The sequence below is a fragment of the Callorhinus ursinus genome, unplaced genomic scaffold, assembly GCF_003265705.2.
Source record: "Callorhinus ursinus isolate GAN/ISIS: 27379988/994484 unplaced genomic scaffold, GSC_fseal_2.0 scaffold1, whole genome shotgun sequence".
In the NCBI taxonomy this organism is placed as follows: Eukaryota; Metazoa; Chordata; class Mammalia; order Carnivora; family Otariidae; genus Callorhinus; species Callorhinus ursinus.
Window position 1 is genome coordinate 48,857,883 of NW_027397063.1, and position 19,922 is coordinate 48,877,804.

The window sequence follows — 19,922 nt, forward strand, 5'->3', positions numbered from 1 at the left end:
AACAGCTGCCCTGGAAGACACCTGGGAGCTGGTCTGAGGATGGATAGGATTTTGATATGGGGTGGAGGGGCATTTCAGACACAGGGAACCAAATGGATGAAATCGGAGATGGGAAAGCAAGGGCCCTCATGGCTCCCTGTACAGGTGACAGGAGAAAGCCATGGAAAAGGACTGGGAGGACAGACGGAGGGCAGATGAGAGAGGTTTTCAGTGTGGTGCGGAGCACTTCCTGCTTTATCTTGTAGACTGGAGGGAGCCAGTGACAACTTGGGAACCAAAGAAAACCCTGAAAGAAAATCTGCCGTCTCTCTTTACGACTCCAGTCTTTGCACATGCTCTTTCCTCTACTGTCACAGCCTCCCTCCCAACAGTCCCCACTGCACTTGGCCCAAGACAACTCATCCTGTGAGAAACAACTCAGTACCACGCCTGTGCATGCCTCCCTTATGGAACATACTGTATGCCGTTGGGACTGTTTACCTGTCTTCCCACTACACACGGCAGTGTTTGGTCACCTCTGTATAGTCAGTGTCTGGTTCAGAATAAGAACCTTGTGCAACAAAAGGAGGGAGCCAAAGAGAGAAATGTGGAATCCTGAAATATCTACAGAGAATTTAAGCATAAAGAGCAGATATTTCTAGTTAATTTCAGGAGAAAGTAGGACATAGAGAAAGGAACGATGTAAGACAAAATCTTATAATTGCATTGCAAAGTTCTCTTAAGGTGTCCCAAGGCTTTATAAAATAAAATAAGATAATCATAATAATAGAAGAAGAGCTTACTTATATAACACTTATAAAGCACTTACTAGGTGGCTGATACTGCTCTGCCTGATTTATGTAAACCTGCCTGGTTAAGCTTTGCAACCCAGTGATAGAAGTACTATAACCTCCATTTTACAGACGAAGAAACTGAAGTACAGAGAAGTTAAGCAAATTGCAACAAAAATCCTGGTGACAATACTAGATTGTAAAAACTGATCTTACCAAATTCATTTAAGTGCACTTGAATAAAAGACATCAGTAGAGTTGGAAATTGACCAGTGTTGGGCTGTGCTTCAGTTCCTTTTGTTGGTTGTAATAAAGTACTTTTCTTTTCATCTGAGGCATTTGCTTCCATGCCAGAACTGTAATGCCTGAGTACCCATGAGGATGGTTGTGTTTGAAACACTGCCCGGTAACCTGTTCCAGCTGAACAAGTCACGTTGTTTTTTTTTTTTTTTTCCAAGACCAAACATGTAGGAGGCTTTGTATTGACTCAGAACAGAAGCAGCACAGTGGTTTAAGTGGTCTGTGTAGTAATCGCCCAGCGAGGATCCAGCCGAGAAAAGATCTTTCTGCCTTGATACCAAAAGATCAGAATAGGCTTTTAGCAGGCGTGTAAGCTTGTCAGGACGCTCATCTTTCAGAGCGGGATGTGTTTTCGTTCACTTTCCCTGCTGTGCGTAATGTACAAATTCCCTTTAAACCTATCATTTCATGTAATTTAGACTGCTACTTCTTGTCTTTCCCCTCCTACTTTTTCCCTTTCCTCTGTTGGAGTACCTGGCTTCATCCTTCATTTACAGAAAAGAGGGGGAAAAAACCCTTGTTCCTGAAGGGACCTAGCTGAGGAGCTTCCCAGGATCTCGACCATTCTGCAGTTTGTCAAATGAATCTTAAAATAACCCTGCCCTGTGAAAAATGTCAACTGAGCGAGGTGATTACACCGGTGTTTTTTTTCAAAGCCCCCCCAATAAATTTCATAAAAATGTCAGACAAAGCAATCAAACACCAGCCTTTGGAGTGAAGGGAGCTGTCACGTAAATGCTAACGAGAAGTGAGCTACTGGGCGCCTGGGTGGCTCAGTTGGTTAAGCGACTGCCTTCGGCTCAGGTCATGATCCTGGAGTCCCGGGATCGAGTCCCACATCGTGCTCCCTGCTCAGCAGGGAGTCTGCTTCTCCCTCTGACCCTCTTCTCTCTCGTGCTCTCTATCTCTCATTCTGTCTCTCTCAAATAAATAAATAAAATCTAAAAAAAAAAAAAAGAGCTACTGGCGAGTGCGTTAAATCAACGTGCAGACCTTCCCCTAGCCAACCATAAGGTGGCCCTCGAGAAAATGAGAACTTGAACCTGTGTGAAGGGCCAAGAATTTCTCCAGCAACTTCACAAAATTCTCAGATGAGCCAAAGATAAATAAAAGACCACCCCTCGGTCTTAGAGTGATTTGCTTTTTGCAAATATGATGAGTTAAATTTATAAGCACATTTTCTGCTTAAGTATGGTAAATATGAAAGAAATGTATCTTATTTCTTTACAGTGATGAATAATTATAAAAGGTCATAAACTCCTTTCACGAACTGTTAATAAGTTGGACTCATCCGATTCTTAACATAGAAGAGACCCACCTTCCTAAATTTGCAGATGGAGCAACCGACCTCCAGTGTGAATTTACAATCTAACCAGAGTAGAACCGGCTATGGGATTCAAGGCTCTGAGCTGAGGAACTATAAAGAAAATGTTTCCTCAACTGAGAGAAGGTTAGAGTGCCCTCATGTGTCCCTACATAGAAATTATTCATGTCTTTACAAAATACAAAATCACTTTAATCTCTCCATCAAGTTCCTGCATTGGGATGAGGGCAGGCATTTAGCTCTAAAAACAAACCCTGTGATCACCACATCTTAGGAAGTAAATATACAATGCATTTGACTTGTTTCATTATTAAGCATATAGAAGCAACTGTATCCGTAGAGTGGTTTTGTGTGGATTCTGGTCTGACACACCTGGATTTTTGTCCCAGGCCACTTGAGATCTTTGTAACCCTGAACTAGTTGCAAAACCAGTCTGTACCTCAGTTCCTCATCTGTAAAATGCAGGTAATCACTGCTGCAGGATCATGGCAGAGATCCACCATGATCATGGCAGAGATCCAAAGAGATCTTGTATGCAAAGTGCCCAGCTGGACATTGGGTACATGATAAACACTCAGAAAATTGAAGTTGTTGTTTTCAGACATGAGCCCTCACCAGGGATCACTGGCGAGTTCATGATGAAGGAATGGAATGCAAACGCTGGGAAGGTCAACAGAATGTCTTTGGGATGCTTTTAACTCTTGGATAAAGAGGTTCCCATGGGGGGGGGCAAGCAGAGGGAAAGGAGAGATCATTTTTAAAGAAATATGTACTGAATATATGATTCCTCCAAAATAAATTCTTCCTTCAGATGGAGAAATTTAAATGGAGATAGGCCAAATGGCTTTCCCACAGATGGAATTTCTTTCAGCGATAACACCTGGTCCCTGGCACCCAGAGTCCAGTAATCAAAGAAAAAGTCTCTCTTCTGAAAAAAAAAAAAAGTTGAAAACTGGATCCTATTTATGTCATTGATCCAGTTCTTTTAGAAGTCTTTATTTATTGAGAGGGTAATCATATTAAAATCAATCAGAGCAGAGGTGAAAAACGATAGCTGGGTGAATTCATCCTCTGATTTTAATTTGCCTCTTTATTTGATGAAACAAGCTATCTCAGCGTAAGTGTTGAGCAGAATTGCAGTAAATCAAGTCCTTTTGCCCCTAATGAGCAAAGGTTCCCTCCTCCCCTGAGTAATTCTCACAGCCATCCTTTCCATATACGTGGGAGCAAGGTATCATTATGTGCAATACAAGGAACCTTGACCTTTAAATGTTGGTGGAAACGCAGAGTCGGCGATTCTGTCTGTATCTTCCACTAGCTTATTGGAGAATTGAGAGGAACAGTCTAATAGTGTGTGAGCGGGGAAGGTGGTGGGGTGAAGGGACTCATCACCTGTGCCTCGATCTTTTTGTCCTTACATCACGGGGGAGGGGGGAGGAGAAGAAAGATTAGGTCGGACTTTAAATACTTTTCCTAGATGCCATTAGCACTGGGAAGTCTGCATAGATTATCGTGGGGCGAGAAACAGATAAAAGGCTGCTTAGAGTTTGCAAGCCTCGCCCCGGGGGTCGCTCATCCTTTCTGAGAATCTGTTGCCTTTAAATAAGGCAAATGCAGCATATGAAGCCAAGGCATTTATTATTTATGGAAAGTTCATCAAGCTCACCTATGGCTGTGGAGGAACAGAATGGAAGCCTGTGGGCCTCAGCAGCGCCCGGCACTCTCAGCAGCACCTGCTCAGCGGGAAACGGCCCACTCCGCCCCGGCGTGCAGCCCTTGGGGCTGCAGAATGCTGCACTCTACACAATTGAAGTGCTATTCTGGGCAGTGTCAGGCTGGAGCTTGACTCTCTTTGTGGTTGTAAATCTTCAGTCAACTCATGAAAAGATATCCCCTGCCTCACACTTGAAAGTCTCCTATTTGTGTGGATTAACTGAACAATATATGGTGTGGTTGCTCCAGTTACCTCCAGTAGCGTTTGTGAAACTCGCTGTTCCTGGTGTTTGTCTCCTTTTCTGTGTTGTGCTTTTCTTTATACGTTGTTTTTCTCCTTAGGGTGGCCCTAAAATCTATATATCTTGCTTAAGGATGGTTATTATTGCTAGCCCTGTGGTAGGGTTTGAATTCCAGCATACTAAGAAAAAGATTTTTCAAGAAGTAAAAGATTTATTTAGTTATTTATTTTAGAGAGAGAGCGTGCGCCGGCATGGGGGTGGGGGGGGAGAGGGGCCGAGGGAGAGGGAGACTTAAGCAGACTCTATGCGAGGCCGGACTCAGGGCTCGATTTCACGATCCTAGGATCACGACCCTGAGATCACAACCTGGAGATCACAACCTGAGCTGAAACCGAGTTCAGCGTTTAACCAACTGCACCACCCAGGTGCCCCCATAAAGGGATGTTTTTGAAGTCCATCTCAATCAGAGAGAAGCCTCCCCTCATACTTTTCCACCTTCTCCCCACTTTATGTGGCACCACCCCACTCCCCAGCCCGGTGTGCCCCTGCCCGCAGACTCTGGCCCAGGCACAGGTGAGACACAAGGCCAGGAGCCACAGTCCAGCAGGGACAGCCCTGCTGGGATGGGGCCCGTGAGCCGGGCTGGATGGAGACGCGCTTTGCTTCGGACAGGTTAATAGCGTGGCACCCCTTCACTGTCACTTGAACCATACTGATTTGTGATGTAGAGAGAAATGCAGAAATGAGACCGTACCACACCTTTGAAAACCCCACGTAAGGTTTGTTTCCTCCGCTGGGTCTCTCCTAAGCCCTGCAGCCCCTGTGATTCCCTCTTTCTTTCCCCCTCTGATTCCCAGCCTTCCTCCCAACACCCCCCCCCACCCTCTCTCCCTTTCCTCAGCAGAGCACTTCAGGTCGCTCCAGCTTCTGCCTACAAGCCTGCACACCCCAGCCTCACTTAATACTGCTTCAAGTGTGTCCAAAGCCATTAATGCCAAAGATGAATATTTCAGCTGTGCTTAGCAAACAAAAGATACCACAGTTACCAGGATTCGCTCTGCTTAGAAGAGAGTGTGTATTAAAAAGGACTTTTTTCTTATCACATGTTCATATTCAAGATAAAGAGTGGCCTATGTGCATTAAAAAGAGCTCTTTTTTTCCCCCCCATCTTGCCTATTTTGTAAGAAATCACTGGTGAAAACCTGTGTCAGCTGGCACCAAATATGGGGTTTATCCACTGTCCCTTGTGGACGGGTCCCTTTAGCTCATGCTCTGCCAGTGCGCCCCTCCATGTGGCTATCCCTGAAAGCCCACAGTCCTGGCAGAGCTGGCTGTCATGAGTCAGGAAGATGCCAGAGAAGGAGAGGAAGTGGCCTCCAGGGAAAGTCAGAGCTGAACAATAGGGGATCTGGAGTCCACTTGAGCCAATGACCTCTGAAGGGCCAGAGGTGTCCCTCATATTTCTTGTCACCCTGAGTCTGAGAGTGGACGCCGGTGCTAAGGGAGTGAGTAGTTCCTAAAGAGCCCTTCTTCCTAAACATGGCCTTGCTGATACGTTCCATAGGCATACTGAGGTGTAGGCTTTTAGTCATTTCTGAAATTAAGCAGTGGTCTCCCCAAACCTTAGAAAAATACCCAAAGTCTTTTATCAAATGATCTTGAGTGGGAATGCTTTTGAGTACCTTCAATTTAGTATATTTGAAAATTTTTTGAATTTCTTAAAAAAATTGCAGGTCCACTAAAATGTAAACACTTTTGAGTGAGATAATGTGTTTGAGGACCTAAACCTCATTTTTAGCTCATTTTCTGAGAAATACTGTTGGAAGATTTTTTTTTTTAATAGAAATTCTGTGAAGACAGAGTTGTCTGGGCTCCAGGTAAATCGAGGCATAAAATCCTTTTATTTTCTCAGAAAAATTCAACCCTTTAAAATGGCTTAACAAGTCACCAGGCTGTCATCTCTAAAACCCAAAGACAGACGGACAGTTATCAGGAGGTATGGTTCAGCTGGGCCTCTGATCCCAGTTGCTGATCCCAGTTCCTTTTAGGATCTGTTCTCTCTTCTTTTCCTTCTAAGGAGATGCTAGAAAATTAGTCTCTTTCATTGGTGTAAACACTTAACACCTTTTCTCTTTATAAAGTATGGTACTACTTCTCTTCTGCTGTTTGCACTGACCATTTTTGGATCTATCCGAGCCTATATTCCTGCCTAGAAACCTTCTGGTCATATGAATGACCTAGCTCTATTAAGATAGAGTGTAAGCAAGGTGTGGTCCTTTGTGTTTGGGTACCTTTAATATCCTTTTGTTGTTGTTTTTAGATGGGGAAGAGTCTTCATTGCAGCTAAGATCTTCTTAACTTGCCCTGAGCATTTTTTTAGTGTCTGTATTTTACGTTAATTTGGAAAAATAAATTTGACATTCCAGGCCATTTTATGCAGCATCAGCTCCAGTGGGTAACTGGCAAGACGACTGCATCTGTTTTCTTGCAAGCTGCCTGCATTACTCTGGCCTCTTAATAATCAGGGAAAGAATATGTAAATTACAAATCATGTGACCCAAAGTTCAAACTGAGATAAAATAGGCAAGCCCTAATTGAACAGAGTTCAAAACACTCTGACTGTTCCTACTAGGCAATGCACACACGTTCAGTACATGTTTTAAGAGCAAGCTTGCAATGAACCAGACTATCTTAGGTGTTGGTAGAAATAATATGATTAAGTCCTGATAAAAATCTGGAGTTTACATGGAGTTTAGATGGCTCCTTACAAAATGAGCTCAAAATAATAGTTGTCTTTAAAAGAAATTTTGCTGATGGGACGCCTGGGTGGCTCAGTCGTTAAGCGTCTGCCTTCGGCTCAGGTCATGATCCCAGGGTCTTGGGATGGAACCCCGCCTCGAGCCCTGCCTCAGGCTCCCTGCTTGGCGGGAGAGCCTGCTTCTCCCTCTCCCACTCCCCCTGCTTGTGTTCCCTCTCTCGCTGTGTCTCTCTCTGTCAAAAAATAAATAAAATCTTAAAAAAAAATAAAGAAATATAAGAAATTTTGCAGAATAATCATTTTATCTATATGAAGCTCTCTGTTGATATTAGTAAACATACTTCCTGTGACATTGTGGCTTTTTTTCAATTCTTTAAAACACACTTTTCCAAGTAAATGCATGCATTTTTTTCCCTCCTGAATAAGAATTTTTCTCTGGATTTCATCTCAGGCGGGCCAGTTTTAATGTCAACATATTCCTACAAACATGCACAAAATGCTTTGGTAACGGAGAGACATTGGTTCCAAACACTCTTGTAATATCCCTACTATGAAGGCTCGCTATCTAAACATTTGCCATAACAACTTGTAAATTTGTTTTACCTGAAATTCACTAGTCAAAAATCTCATCATAGTGAATTCAGCCATGTGGTCTATCAAACACCTTTAAGTAGCAGTACATCCAGAAGAGAAGATGGAGAATATTTTGTATCCACAGCTCAGTGGCTCTCCCAGCAGGCTTGAGTTATGTGTAAGGGCTCTCAACTTCCCATGTTAGTGAGTGAAAACGTCTTCTCAAACAGTGAAAAGCCTGTGAATAAAATAGGTGAACCCAAGAGGCCTGAAAAGTAGGAGGTGATAAAGCGTGTTGAGAGAGGCAAACTAACATCAACTCAGCCGTGCTCATGTCCCTAGGAGCTATGCACCAATATTTTCAAATGTGTAAGAAAATGCAGAAAAGCTTCTGAAAGTGTTGTTGATTCTAGTATTTGGTGTTTAAAATATATTATGGGAAGATTCTTTTGTTGGATGGTTATATAAGTGTTTGAGTGTTTTAGTGATATTTGTGAACACTGGTGGGTTGGGAAAGCATGGCTGTTTTTTCCATTTCAAATAATGGACTATAGGCTTTTGCTCTCCAAAAATGTGGTAACATGTTTTTAGAGAGAGGTTGGATTTGATTTTCTGTAACTGTTTTTGTGTAGAAATCTCTTGAGGATGTGTAATTCGATGATGTTAAAAACAGAAAGTTCAAGAATAGGCTTGGAACTTTCTTCTACTTTCAATTATATAGTCAGTGTATTTATTTACACCTGACTTATTGACATTCCTGAGTTATTGACTCGAGATAATTCATTATTTTATGTTTAGTGTCAATTTATATTTAAACTGTAAATACTGTGATCTGAACTTGCTCTTTTTGATGTTGGCTTTGATGTTGATAACCTAAGTTGAACTGCTAATTTCATTTTTCCCATTCAGCTGCCGCAGCAGGTCACTGAATATAAATCTTTAATGAGGTTTCATGACATTGTTTAAAAACCAGATAATATCATCCAAATGGAAGATGACACAAATTCCTTAATAGTGATATAATAAAGTGATGATATGTTTGAACTCCTTCTGTTGGCCAGGGACTCTTCCAAGGGCTTACCGGAGTTAATCATTTCATCTTAATCACAAACAGTTGATGTTGGTATGGTTGTGATCCCCATTTTACAAAGGAGGAAACTGAGGCACATCATTTCAGTCACATAGCTAGTAAGCAGTAGAGCCAGGATCATGAACTTCGGCAGCCTGGCACCAGAGCCCATGCTCTTACCCACTGTGGGAACTCTCCATTTAGCTCATTCGGTGCTCTGGTAATTCATTAAGTTAGGTGTCAGGACTCAACATTCTTCTTGCTAAATTGGCATCTGATAAACGTCAAGTCTGGGTCCTTTGCGGCAGAGGAGGCAGACAAATGACTTGTTGGCCCTGGAGATGCCTAGTGGGAATATTTAAAAAATAACTGGAGGGGCACCTGGGTGGGTCAGTTGGTTAAGCCTCTGCCTTTGGCTCAGGTCACGATCCCAGTAGTCATGGGATCGAGACTTGTCAGGCTCCCTGCTCCATGGGGAGTCTGCTTCTGCCTCCCCCTGCTCTTGCACTCTTGTGCTCACTTTCTCTCTCTCTCTCTCTCTCTCTCCCTCTCAAATAAATAAAATCCTTAAAAGATAACTGGAAAAGAGGGAATTGAGTTGGTTCCCAACTCACTGGTGTTCTGGCAGCAGGGAAGAGAACCTTCCAGTACTGGGGCAACTTATGAATGGGTGTCCAGTGAGAAGCAGTTGCTGGAGGCATTGAGAGACACGCTGGTTCAGGATAAAAAAGAGGCGCAGGTAGGTGGGGGAGATGGCTTAACTGGGTGATGGAGATTAAGGAGGGCCTTGTGATGAGCACTGCGTGTTACATGTAAGCGTTGAATCCACTATATTGTACACCTGAAATTAATATTACACTATATATTAACTAAAATTTAAATAAAAACTTGAAACAAACACAAAAGAGGTGTAGGGCCAGAGGTCCAGCCCAGACAAGTCAGATGTCCATTTGGCTCCTGGAGAGTTCAGTGTAGAGTGATATTTCTCAGCATTTTGTTTTTTTTATCACTAAGGAGTCTTTTTAGCCGTTTCTACCCTGCCCACCACCGCCCCCCCCCCACGCACAACGATACTGCAATACCACAGATACACTGTGCACCTGTTTATGTACCGTGTATGTGTATCTGTGCTTTATACGTAAAAGGAGAAGGAATTTTTTCATCCCCCAAGAACTGATTTCTGTCCCCCGGGGGGCAGTGTCACCCGACTGAGAAGGCATAGTCTAGGGGGCACAGGAGGCACTGAATGGTGTTCGAGTGAACACGGCGTGGGAGTGTGGGTTTCAGTGAACCAGGTTGGAGGGGGCTAGTGGGCTTCAAAGTCAGAAGGGCTCACCAAAGGCAGAGTAGTATCTAAGGAGGGGGTAGGGGGTGGAGAAAAGAGATTTTCTTAAATATGTGAGGTCAGAACTTTTTGACGTGGGGTCACCATCCCCACTTCCCCATTGCCACCCAGAGATGTGAGAAGGAGTTTCTCTTTCTCCTATTATTCACGTAACTCCTGTCTTCCCTCCGTGGCTGAAAGTGTGTCACCATGTAATCTGAAATGCCACTGTGTTTTAATGAAATGTTCATTTCAGGGTTTGTGTTTTGAATTTCCTGTTTTATTTAGAGACCACGTTCCCGTTCCCACGAAGCTTGCTTTAAATTCTTTTTAATTAAGTGAGTTCAGAAAAAAATGGCTCCTACTCCAAATTGCAAGAACTAGGTAGTGAAAATACTGTAACTAAAAACTGCTGTGTGCTCACTTGAGAGCTCCTAGTTCCCATAATAACAAACCTCAGAAAGAATCAAGTAGCAACTGCTGTTCCAGATAAAGAGCAAACTGGTTGTCCCTGGTCCTCAGAAGGCTAGCTCATTTTCTTGTACCTGGTCTCTTCGATAATCTTGGAATCTAATGCTATGTAGGAGGAAAAACATTGAGCACACATCTTGCTGACCTCTTCCCATTCAAATCTCTTTCCTCATGATTTTGCTACCACAATGACTTTATTCTGACCTCTGTAACACAGCCCATATCTCAAGGGCCCTTATTAACCTTAAATAACCTCATTTAATCACTTACTAGAAAGCATGATAAAGAAAGGAAGTTCTCCCAATATTTTTCTTCTTCACAAAGAAGCAATGGTTATTCAGTTGGTCAAAAGGCAGGAAGCATGAATTCCTGGAATGAAAGAAATGGTGAAGATATGGGAAAGGCAGTCCACCAGATTATTATTTGAAGATTTGAAAGTACTAGAAGATCCATCAGAGTAGGTGATCCCAGAAGTCAGAGAGCTTGTTGGGAAAGGATGATCTTCTATTTAGGCAGCAGGTGTCAAGCCTGGGTGCCCAATAGAATCACCTGGGAGCTTTTCAAGTCTTCCAGTCTCAACTCCCACCCCAGAGAGAATCTGACTCTCTGGGCTTGGGTGGGGTCTTGGGCACTGGTGGTTTTAAAAGCTCCCTGAGAGGTTTCTGATGTGCACTCAAGATTGAGAATCACTGCTTCAGATTACAAAGTGCTTTCTCACATATTATCGAGGGTTTTGTACACCTAAAAAGAGGAAAAGGAAACGTTTGCAATGCCTGTTGACTATATAAGGAAGAGGAAGGGAAAGAGTAGTAATTGTGAAAATGAAAGGATTGCAGAAAAATAAGCTTCCAGAAATTGGAGGAAAAGCCCTCACCCTTGTAGGGCTAAAATTAGGGATGCTGGCTATCCATTGACTGTAGAACATGAAAGAGGAGCTTGTGTGGCCATACTTCCTGCTCTGTATGGACTGTTCTTGAGATGACAACAAAATTTCCTTCCCAGAGTCTGAAAACAGTCATCTAATATTTGATGTCTATTAGTTCCTAAAACCTTATTGAGTCCACTCTATAAATGAGAAATATTGGAGAAAACAAGAAAAACATTTGTTGATAGTCAAAAAGTATGTTAGAAAATATCATGTTAATATTTCCATGTCCATTTTGGAATGTGCACATGATCTGCGTGTATAGACAGAAAATGTGCCTCCACTGTGATCCTAACAGCTTTCAAATAGTTCTAATTAATAATTCCGCAGATGAAAGTGGCAATTAACAACCTTGGTTATAGCTGGAGGAGAAGTAGAGCCAATCCTGGGCTCTCAGGCTGGGGGGAAATAGAAGTCAAGTCACAGTGAGGCAGAAGAAAAGTAAGTTGTGATCAGGATATCAAATTTTAAGATTTTGGAAGTGGGTGATGACAAAGCTTAGGCTGCGACCAAGAGAGTGAGTGGCAGCTACTGTCAACAAAGTAAAGGCTAAGCTACCATCTCCCTGTCAACCAGTAGATGAAGAGGGACAGTACTTGAAGTGCAGAAAAGAAAATCTTCCAGACCCTAAATATTTAAGGTCAGGAGTCCCAATTAATGACCCCTCCTCATTCTAGTTTCCAACTCACAGAGAATGGCTAATAATAACAATAACCATAGTTCAGCACTTCCTACATGTCGGCATTGTTCTAAGCACCTTGAACACTGGTTTTGTGACAAGAGACACTATTAGGCCCATTTCACAGATGAGGAAATAGATGTAGGGTAAGCAATTTGCCCAATATGGGCTGTAAATGCTGGGGAGAAGTTGTAGACAGGGTTAGGGTGAGAGAATACTTTATGGAAAGTTAAGTTCAGCTGAAGAAGTGAACAAAATCCAGGAGGAGGCCTGCCTACCAGTGTGTCCTGCACACCAACAGATGCCGGGCTTTGTGTGGAGACCTGGTGAGAGATGAGTCTAAAATAACACACTGGGGCCATATTGAAGAGTTCTGAACACCAGTGCTCAGCGTTGGAACCTGATCTGGGAGGGAGGAAGGATGAAAAAAATGACATAATTAGCACTGTATCTTGAAATGATTAACTTTCGAATATGAACAAATTGGAGAGAAGCTGGAGTGAAAGGGATTACAGTAGAGTCCTTTTGGTCCTGATTATATGACAGATAATGAACATATGAACAGGGGGGTGTCAGCTGAAGGTTAGAGAAAGAGACAGGTTTGATAAATGTTGCAAAAGTCAAATGCAAAAATTTGGTAACTGGGTGGATGAAGGGTATGGGTGGGGGAAGAGGGGCAGAATGTAAAGAGAATCCGAGCTTTCAAGTTCAAGTCACTGCACGATTGGCAGAAATTCAGAAGAGTCACTTTGTGGGGTAAGAGGGACAGCATGAGTAGGTGGACTCTGGGAAATCTGTAATCTGCTGTGTGAGCAGGTCATCAAGGTGGGAGACCGCAGCAGGAAGTTGAAAACAAATCTGGAACTTAGAGGAGTGTGAGCTTGAAGTGAAGCTTTTGGTGTCATCCGCACGAAGGTGCTACGGTAAACCTGGGGAGCAGATGAAATCTCTGGAAGGGGGAAAAGGAAGCAAATAGAGAACAGATCCTTGGGAAATATTTAAATTTGGGGGCAAGGAAGAAGAGGAGCCAGCAAAGGAGACAGGGGGAGAGGTTAGCAGAAGGATAGGAATGTCTAGAAGTATGTATCACAGAACACAAGGGGATGGAAGGTTCCAGAAGAAAAAGCTGACTTAGCAAACCCTCAGAGAAACTCAGAAAAATTAAGCCATTAGGAGTTGTCAGTTGAAAGGTTATAAGGATCTGGAGGAGCCATAGGCTAGGAGGCGGCCTCGGGTGGGAAGGAGGGGGTAGAGCATAAGAGGCAAAGCAGGGCTGCGCTACCTTTGAAGAGTTTGAGGGTGAGGAAGAAAGGGAAGACCCAGGGGCTGGAAGGGCTAAGACATGTGAGGGAAGGTGTTTTGTCTGGTTCTTAAGTGAAAGGGCACCTGTTAAATCTATTTTAGAGATAAAGGAGCCACAGAGAGGGGTGAGTGAAGACGCATAGATACTGCCAGGTGGTAAAGCAAAAATAAGGAAGCAGCAAAAATATTTCCGTGGCAGAAAGCACAGCAGAATGAGGTCCTAAACTTCTTCAATCCTTATCATAAAACTCATCGGCGGGAGCAGCTCATGGAGCTGTCCTCCCTGACTCCCACGCGGCAATTCTCACAGAAATAGGGCAAGGGCCAATTAAGAGGTTTTCCCTCCTCCTCTGGTGGAATGCATGCATGTAATGCATGCATCCCAGGGCGGAGGGGAGAGGTAGCTCTCACTATCTACAGTCTTAAAAAGTAAAGTAACTTCCATCGACTCTAGGGAGAAGAAGAAATTTTGCTAATGAATTTGGGCTGGAAAATATTAGGATTTTCTTTGTATATGTACTATTAGATTGCATAATTTGCAGTTATGTGCAGGAGAAGGGAGGGCATTTTTCTCCCACGTTTTGGGAAAAAGAAAGAGTTAAATGCACTCAGGCACTCAGGCCTGAATGTCACTTCACTCACTCTGTATGAGGCAAAAGCTTCCCAGAAAAAGAAAAAAAAAAGGTACAAAAGCAAAAATACTGATAGTGGTTAACAAGTAACGTTAAGTAGGCTTTGACTGCTGTAGGTAGGCCTGGGTAGGACAATGCCGTAAAACATTCTGCAAACAATCGGCTCCATTGTCCTGTCCTTTCCTGTCAAGGTGGTGGCACTGGACACAGGACATCAGAAAGCAAAAGAGGAAGCAGAGAAGGAAACGGAGAGGCAGAGACTGAGTGTTCCTCGGGAATGGGCACAACCTCCCTCTTCTGGGGGATGGCTGGGCACCACGCCTGCCCCTGTGTATCCAGAAATGGTCCCTGGGGCCCCATCGCAGTCACATTGCTGCACAGCCCTGGGGCATGGAGAAGAGCTTGGGAGGTTGTTAGCACATCTCCCTCCGGAGATGAGACTGGGCTCGGCACCAACAAGAAAATACCAGAGGGGATTGTCTCTTCTCCATGCCTGGATAATGGCTATTCCCTGAGACCCAGGGAAGAATTAAATTCAACGTGGGCCTTGGGTGCACTTTATCACACACTCCATCCTGAACAGCTGGGCTGCTAGGATAATTTAAAAAGAAGAGAGAACTGGCTGTTCACCATAATAAGTCTCTCAATGAGGAGGTAGAAAGAGTTCCCATTTCTGTACAAGCCAAAGGAAGCAGAGCATTAGGCAAGTATCCTCTGAGTCTCATTAACAGAGACAACAAATACGGAAAATCCGGGGGGATTTGCTCCACATTTCTATTAGTAATGGCAATTTTTTTTTTTTACCTGAAATAGGCTAGTAATTTTCTCGCATGCAGAATTGACTTTGCCTAAGGATTAATAAATACGCTTTTTCTTTATAGTTACTAAGCATGTTCTAGAGACTACAAACAAAACATCACTGGTCGCCTTCTTTTTTTCTTCTTTTGCTTTATTTCTGAGAAGATAAGATAGTAAAGCCATCCCAGACTGATTTATTTTAAAGAACATGGAAATAATATGTATTTAAAATTGGGTCAAAAGAATAGATAATAGCCAGCTAGTATGAATTAAAAATTTGGTTCTAAAATGGGCAGTAATGGTTAAGAACGAAGCTGGTAGGGTCAAAAGAAGGGCAGTTTCCTCCTCGACTTATGCGGGATCCCCAGGGTCAGAGTCAGTCCCAGAGCTAAGCGCGTGATAATGGGTGCCGCTACATAAAAACCAATGACTGGTGAAAGATACCTGTTAAAGATCATTTTCACCTTGAGTAACTACTGAAGTGTTTTTCTCACCATAGTTAGAACTCTGTCTCTTGTGGTCTCTCAGACTTCGTAACAATAAGATCATCTCAGTGTCTGGGTGGATAACTACCTTCTTTTCTTTCAGGCGGAGGAAAGGAATGTACATTTGCCCATTTAAGAGCAGATTTGGCTTATTAAGATATGTGTCCAGAAAGAAGGCCATCTGTGTAAGCTGTGTTGGGCTTTTAAAAATGATGACCTGACTTGTCAAGAAGTCATTCCAACTGACTCAGGTTTTCACGATAGTAAAATAGTGTTTGTACAATAGCATAAAAAATAGTATACAAAATAGCAGTGTGTTTTTTTTTTTAAATCTGCCTTTCCTAGAACATAAATGCCTGTCCCAGAATTCGACTGCACGAATAAAGCGGATATGGTGGCATCAAGTGTTCTCCCGTAAGAGGCACTTAGGCAACCTCCAGGTTGTCTTCTTATGAATATTCTTCAGCAGACATCTTTGTTTTCCCACCATTAATGTATTTCCTCAGAAGAGCTTTCCGTGAAATGAAATCACTAGATCAAGTCGTATGAATATTTTAAAGCTCCTCTTTCCAAACCCGTTTCTAAGGAGCTTTCCAAAAGGGTATTTATTAATTCACCTTACACTAGTCATATGTGAGAATTAGAGCTGTATTCCAGACTTACTGAGCTGCTAATAAGACCACATTACTTTTATTTGCGCTTCTTTCTAGTCTAGCGAGTTTGAAAACTTTTGCAAGAATTCGCTGACATTTTCGTGTGTGTATTTGCTAATTGTTTGCTGCTTCCTGATGGGCGGGTTTATCCTTCCCAGCGCCGGTCTCACCTGCTTTCCCCACGTTTGTTGCTCCGCACAGGCTCCCATGATTCGTTCAGCTACTGGGTAGATGAGAAGTCCCCAGTGGGGCCCGACCAAACTGCAGCCATCAAACGCCTGGCCAGGATCTCCTTGGTGAAGAAGCTCATGAAAAAATGGTCTGTGACGCAGAACCTGACGTTCCGGGAGCAACTGGAAGCTGGCATCCGCTACTTCGACCTGCGTGTGTCTTCCAAACCCGGGGATGCCGACCAGGAGATCTACTTCATTCACGGACTTTTTGGCATCAAGGTCTGGGACGGGCTGATGGAGATTGACTCATTTCTCACCCAACACCCCCAAGAGATTGTCTTCCTAGATTTCAACCACTTCTACGCCATGGATGAGGCCCACCACAAACGCCTGGTTCTCCGGATCCAGGAGGCCTTTGGAAACAAGCTGTGCTCTGCCTGCCGTGTGGAGAGCATGACGCTGCGAGCCCTGTGGGAGAAGAAGTGCCAGGTGAGAGGAGACAGACCCGCTTACAAGGGCAAGGGCAAGGGCAAGGGCAACAACGGAACTCTGCCACCTTTTCTGTCTCAGCGGCTGGAAGCTCCTTGCAGCTCACCGCAGGGCTCTTAGGCTAGAAGGCAAAGATTATTTGGAGTGTTAAACAGACACACCTGAGTCCTGGGCTCTTGGATAGCTTCAAACTCTAGGATATGCACACCAGTTCCTGGGCACCGGTGAACTGGGATTAACACCTGCCGAATAGTTACAATTGGTTGGGCAGCCTGTTGGAAGCATCTGAATTGACTTGGAGTGGCCTGGCCAGAACCAGCCCAAGGCAACTTTGTGAAATTGGACCAGTTGGTGATTGCCATTTTTTTCTGATCTCCCATAGAATCCTTTCTCAGGCTCCTACTTCCCCTCAGGGATAGGTGGGCCCATCCTGCCTTGAACTCAATGTCAGATAATCCCTGCAGGGGCTGACAAAAGCATGTAAGTGATTCATCTCAGAGGTGTTAACATTTTAAATCTTAACAGATCTGGGGGCCTGGCCTGAGAGATTGAAGGAGGATCCAGGCCGGAGAGCATTTCCAGGTCCCCTAAGCTTAGAAGAGCCCCCAAACGGAGGCCTTGAGGGATAGACTCAAGAAAAGGAATGTGGGCCTCGGATACATGCTGCTCCAATCCCACAGGATGAAAGACTGTGGGAGAGAAGAGCTTCAGGAAAGGCCAGCCTCCGATTTAGACTCGCTTTAAAAAAAGAAAGAAAGCAAGTCCCTTTTTTTATTCATAGTTGCTCACTTACTCAAAGATACATTAACCAAAGCATCTTAAAGAGGCATCTATTTTTGAACTTGGGGAAGAGCTTTCAATTAAAAATCAATTAAAGATTATTCACTTGCAAATATTCATTGAGCACCAAGTGTGTGCCAAGCACCGGTCCAAGCACTTGGGATAAATTAGTAAATAAAACAAAGATCCTTGCCTTCATGGAGCTTTCATTCAGGTCTAAGAAATAGATCATAGATAATTGCCATAATAAATACGATACATAAAATGCTAGAAAGTGATATGAGCGATGAAAACAGAAAGGTAAGCATGGTTAGGAAGAACCAGCGTTCTTTGGGTTGGAGGGTTGGTCTCAGTTTTAAATAGGTTGATGAGGGTAGACGTTCGAAGGAGTTAATGGAGTAAATCGTGTGGCTGTTCGGGGAAGAGCTTTCCCAGCTGAGGAACCCGCCAGTGCCTGGTTCTGTTTGAGCCGAAGCAGGGGCCGTGGGGCTGGAGAGCAGAGCGGCGGGAGGAGGTCAGAGGTCATGGGTGATGCGGTGGGAACTCAGGCTTTCTCTCTGAGCGAGGAAGGTTCTGGGAGGGTTCTGAGTACGCGGTGCTGTGTCCTGAATTACACGGTAATAGGATATCCTTGGCTGCTAGGAAGAAAGCAGGGGAGGAGGGCAGGGAAAGGAGGGGAGCCAGTGAGGAGTACTAGTGGGAAAAGTGGTCAGATTTGGGATCTATCAGAACTTAGAGCCAACGGGGTTTTCCAATGGATGGGATTTGGGGCACAAAAGAAACAGGCTCCAGGGATGACTCCCAGGTTTGGCCTGAGTAACTGGAAACCCCAGGTGGTTTTGCACACCTCTGAAAGGGCTAATGCCTTTGACACCACAGAGGCTAACGAGTTAGCTGTCGGTATCTGTTAAAATTTAAGCCACTTTTCCTCACTAAAACTTTGTAAATGATGTTTTGCCAAATATTTATCACACCTCTGCCCCTAACCTGGGTTGATATCTTTTCAGACTCACAGGTCTAATTTGGAGATTTTTTTTTTCTCAGTGGAGTCTCTCTTACAATATGAGATAATAGTAATAACAAGGGCACCTTAACAGCTAACCTTTACTGAGCCTTTACACTGTGTTAGGTACCCGGATTAGCACATTTAATCCTCTCCACAACCCTATGAGATAGGTGTTTTGTTATTATCCTCATTTTACCAATGAGTAAACTGAGGCATGGAGAGACGAAGCGACTTACCTGAGAGAACATTCCTAGTGAGTGGCAAGAGCCAAATTGAGTCATAGGCTGTTTGGCTCCGTAGAGCTCCCACAGCTTCTGATGCTACCCCAGGGCTGTCCCCTCATCTTGGTGGTTTTCACAACTAGGAGCAGAGATTATGCTAATAAAAACACCTTCTCCTTGTTCATGAGCCCTTATTATCAGAGGGTCTCAGAGGTTTCACAGAACGGAATAAAGGGCTGGAGATCTGTAAGAGGGCTTTTGAATGTGCGATTCAGGTAAGGTTAAATCTCAGTACAGCTAAGTTTGACAATCAGATATCTGTTATAAATATAGTTTTATAATTTTGCGCACAGATAGTGTCCTGAATGGACTTGCCATAGTGCATACCAAATTGTTCGGAAGTCTGCAGGAGTAACAGGTGTCTTCAGGAATAATGATGAGGGGGGACAGTGAATTTCTAGCAGCAGAGTGATGAGCTATCCTTGTTTTTAAGTATGGACTGATCTGTGTCTTCCAACTACAGCTACTCTGAAAATTATGAAGGAAAGACACTGTGATGACCTGTCAGAAAAAGGGAGTGTCATCCATTTGCTCTTCTTGCTTTCCCCTGTTTTTCCCTACCATGTCTCTTCTTAAAAGCTAAACAGACCTCACAGTCATCAGTGATCTACCCCCTGCTGGGGGCAGGGCCCTCCTGGTGGTTACACTTTAAATATTCATTATGTAATGAGCTGCCTTGCGTGGAACCCCCTGAGTATTTTATCACTACAGTTTCATAGCAAGAAGTGTACTACCATTCAGTCAAATTTCATTTACTCAACAATTACATCACAGCTCACCGACAGTTGTGCATCGCAGTTATGGGTTTGGAGGTACAATGAATTAGAAGATTTCTTCTACGGTTTGGCAGTGTTTTGAATCTTAATGAGAAGGGAGGAGTCCATAACACTCATAAAATACAAAACAACCCCTACACAATTGCAAGATAAAACTGCCTCAAATGTACTATATGAAGGAAGGGGTTTGTAAGCAATCAGTTAAAAAATAGCACATAGCATAAATCTATAGTCCAGGAGCCCCCAGGAAAGGACCCATCAGAATAAGAGGAAGTCAGTCGAGGAATAATTTTCAAAAGAAAGTAGATTTCAAATCTGAGTCTCCAGAGAGAAACTGAACATAAATTGCTGAGCTGGAGGGGAGAGTTGGATTTCAGAGAAAAATATAGCAGAGCGAGG

General features: G+C 43.6%; 1 protein-coding gene and 1 long non-coding RNA gene across 2 annotated transcripts in view; one reads left to right on the plus strand and one right to left on the minus strand.

Annotated features, from left to right (window-relative positions):
* The window catches only part of PLCXD2 (phosphatidylinositol specific phospholipase C X domain containing 2), a 42,951-nt gene that overhangs the window by 13,576 nt on the left and 9,453 nt on the right, over positions 1-19,922 (plus strand). The window contains exon 2 of the mRNA XM_025873994.2: positions 16,220-16,680. Coding sequence (XP_025729779.1) covers positions 16,220-16,680 — 461 coding nt within the window. The remainder of the gene's footprint in view (positions 1-16,219; positions 16,681-19,922) is intronic.
* LOC112825906 (uncharacterized) overlaps positions 16,580-19,922 on the minus strand; it is a 31,243-nt gene continuing 27,900 nt past the window's right edge. The window contains exon 3 of the long non-coding RNA XR_003208813.2: positions 16,580-16,659. This is a non-coding gene — a long non-coding RNA (uncharacterized lncRNA). The remainder of the gene's footprint in view (positions 16,660-19,922) is intronic.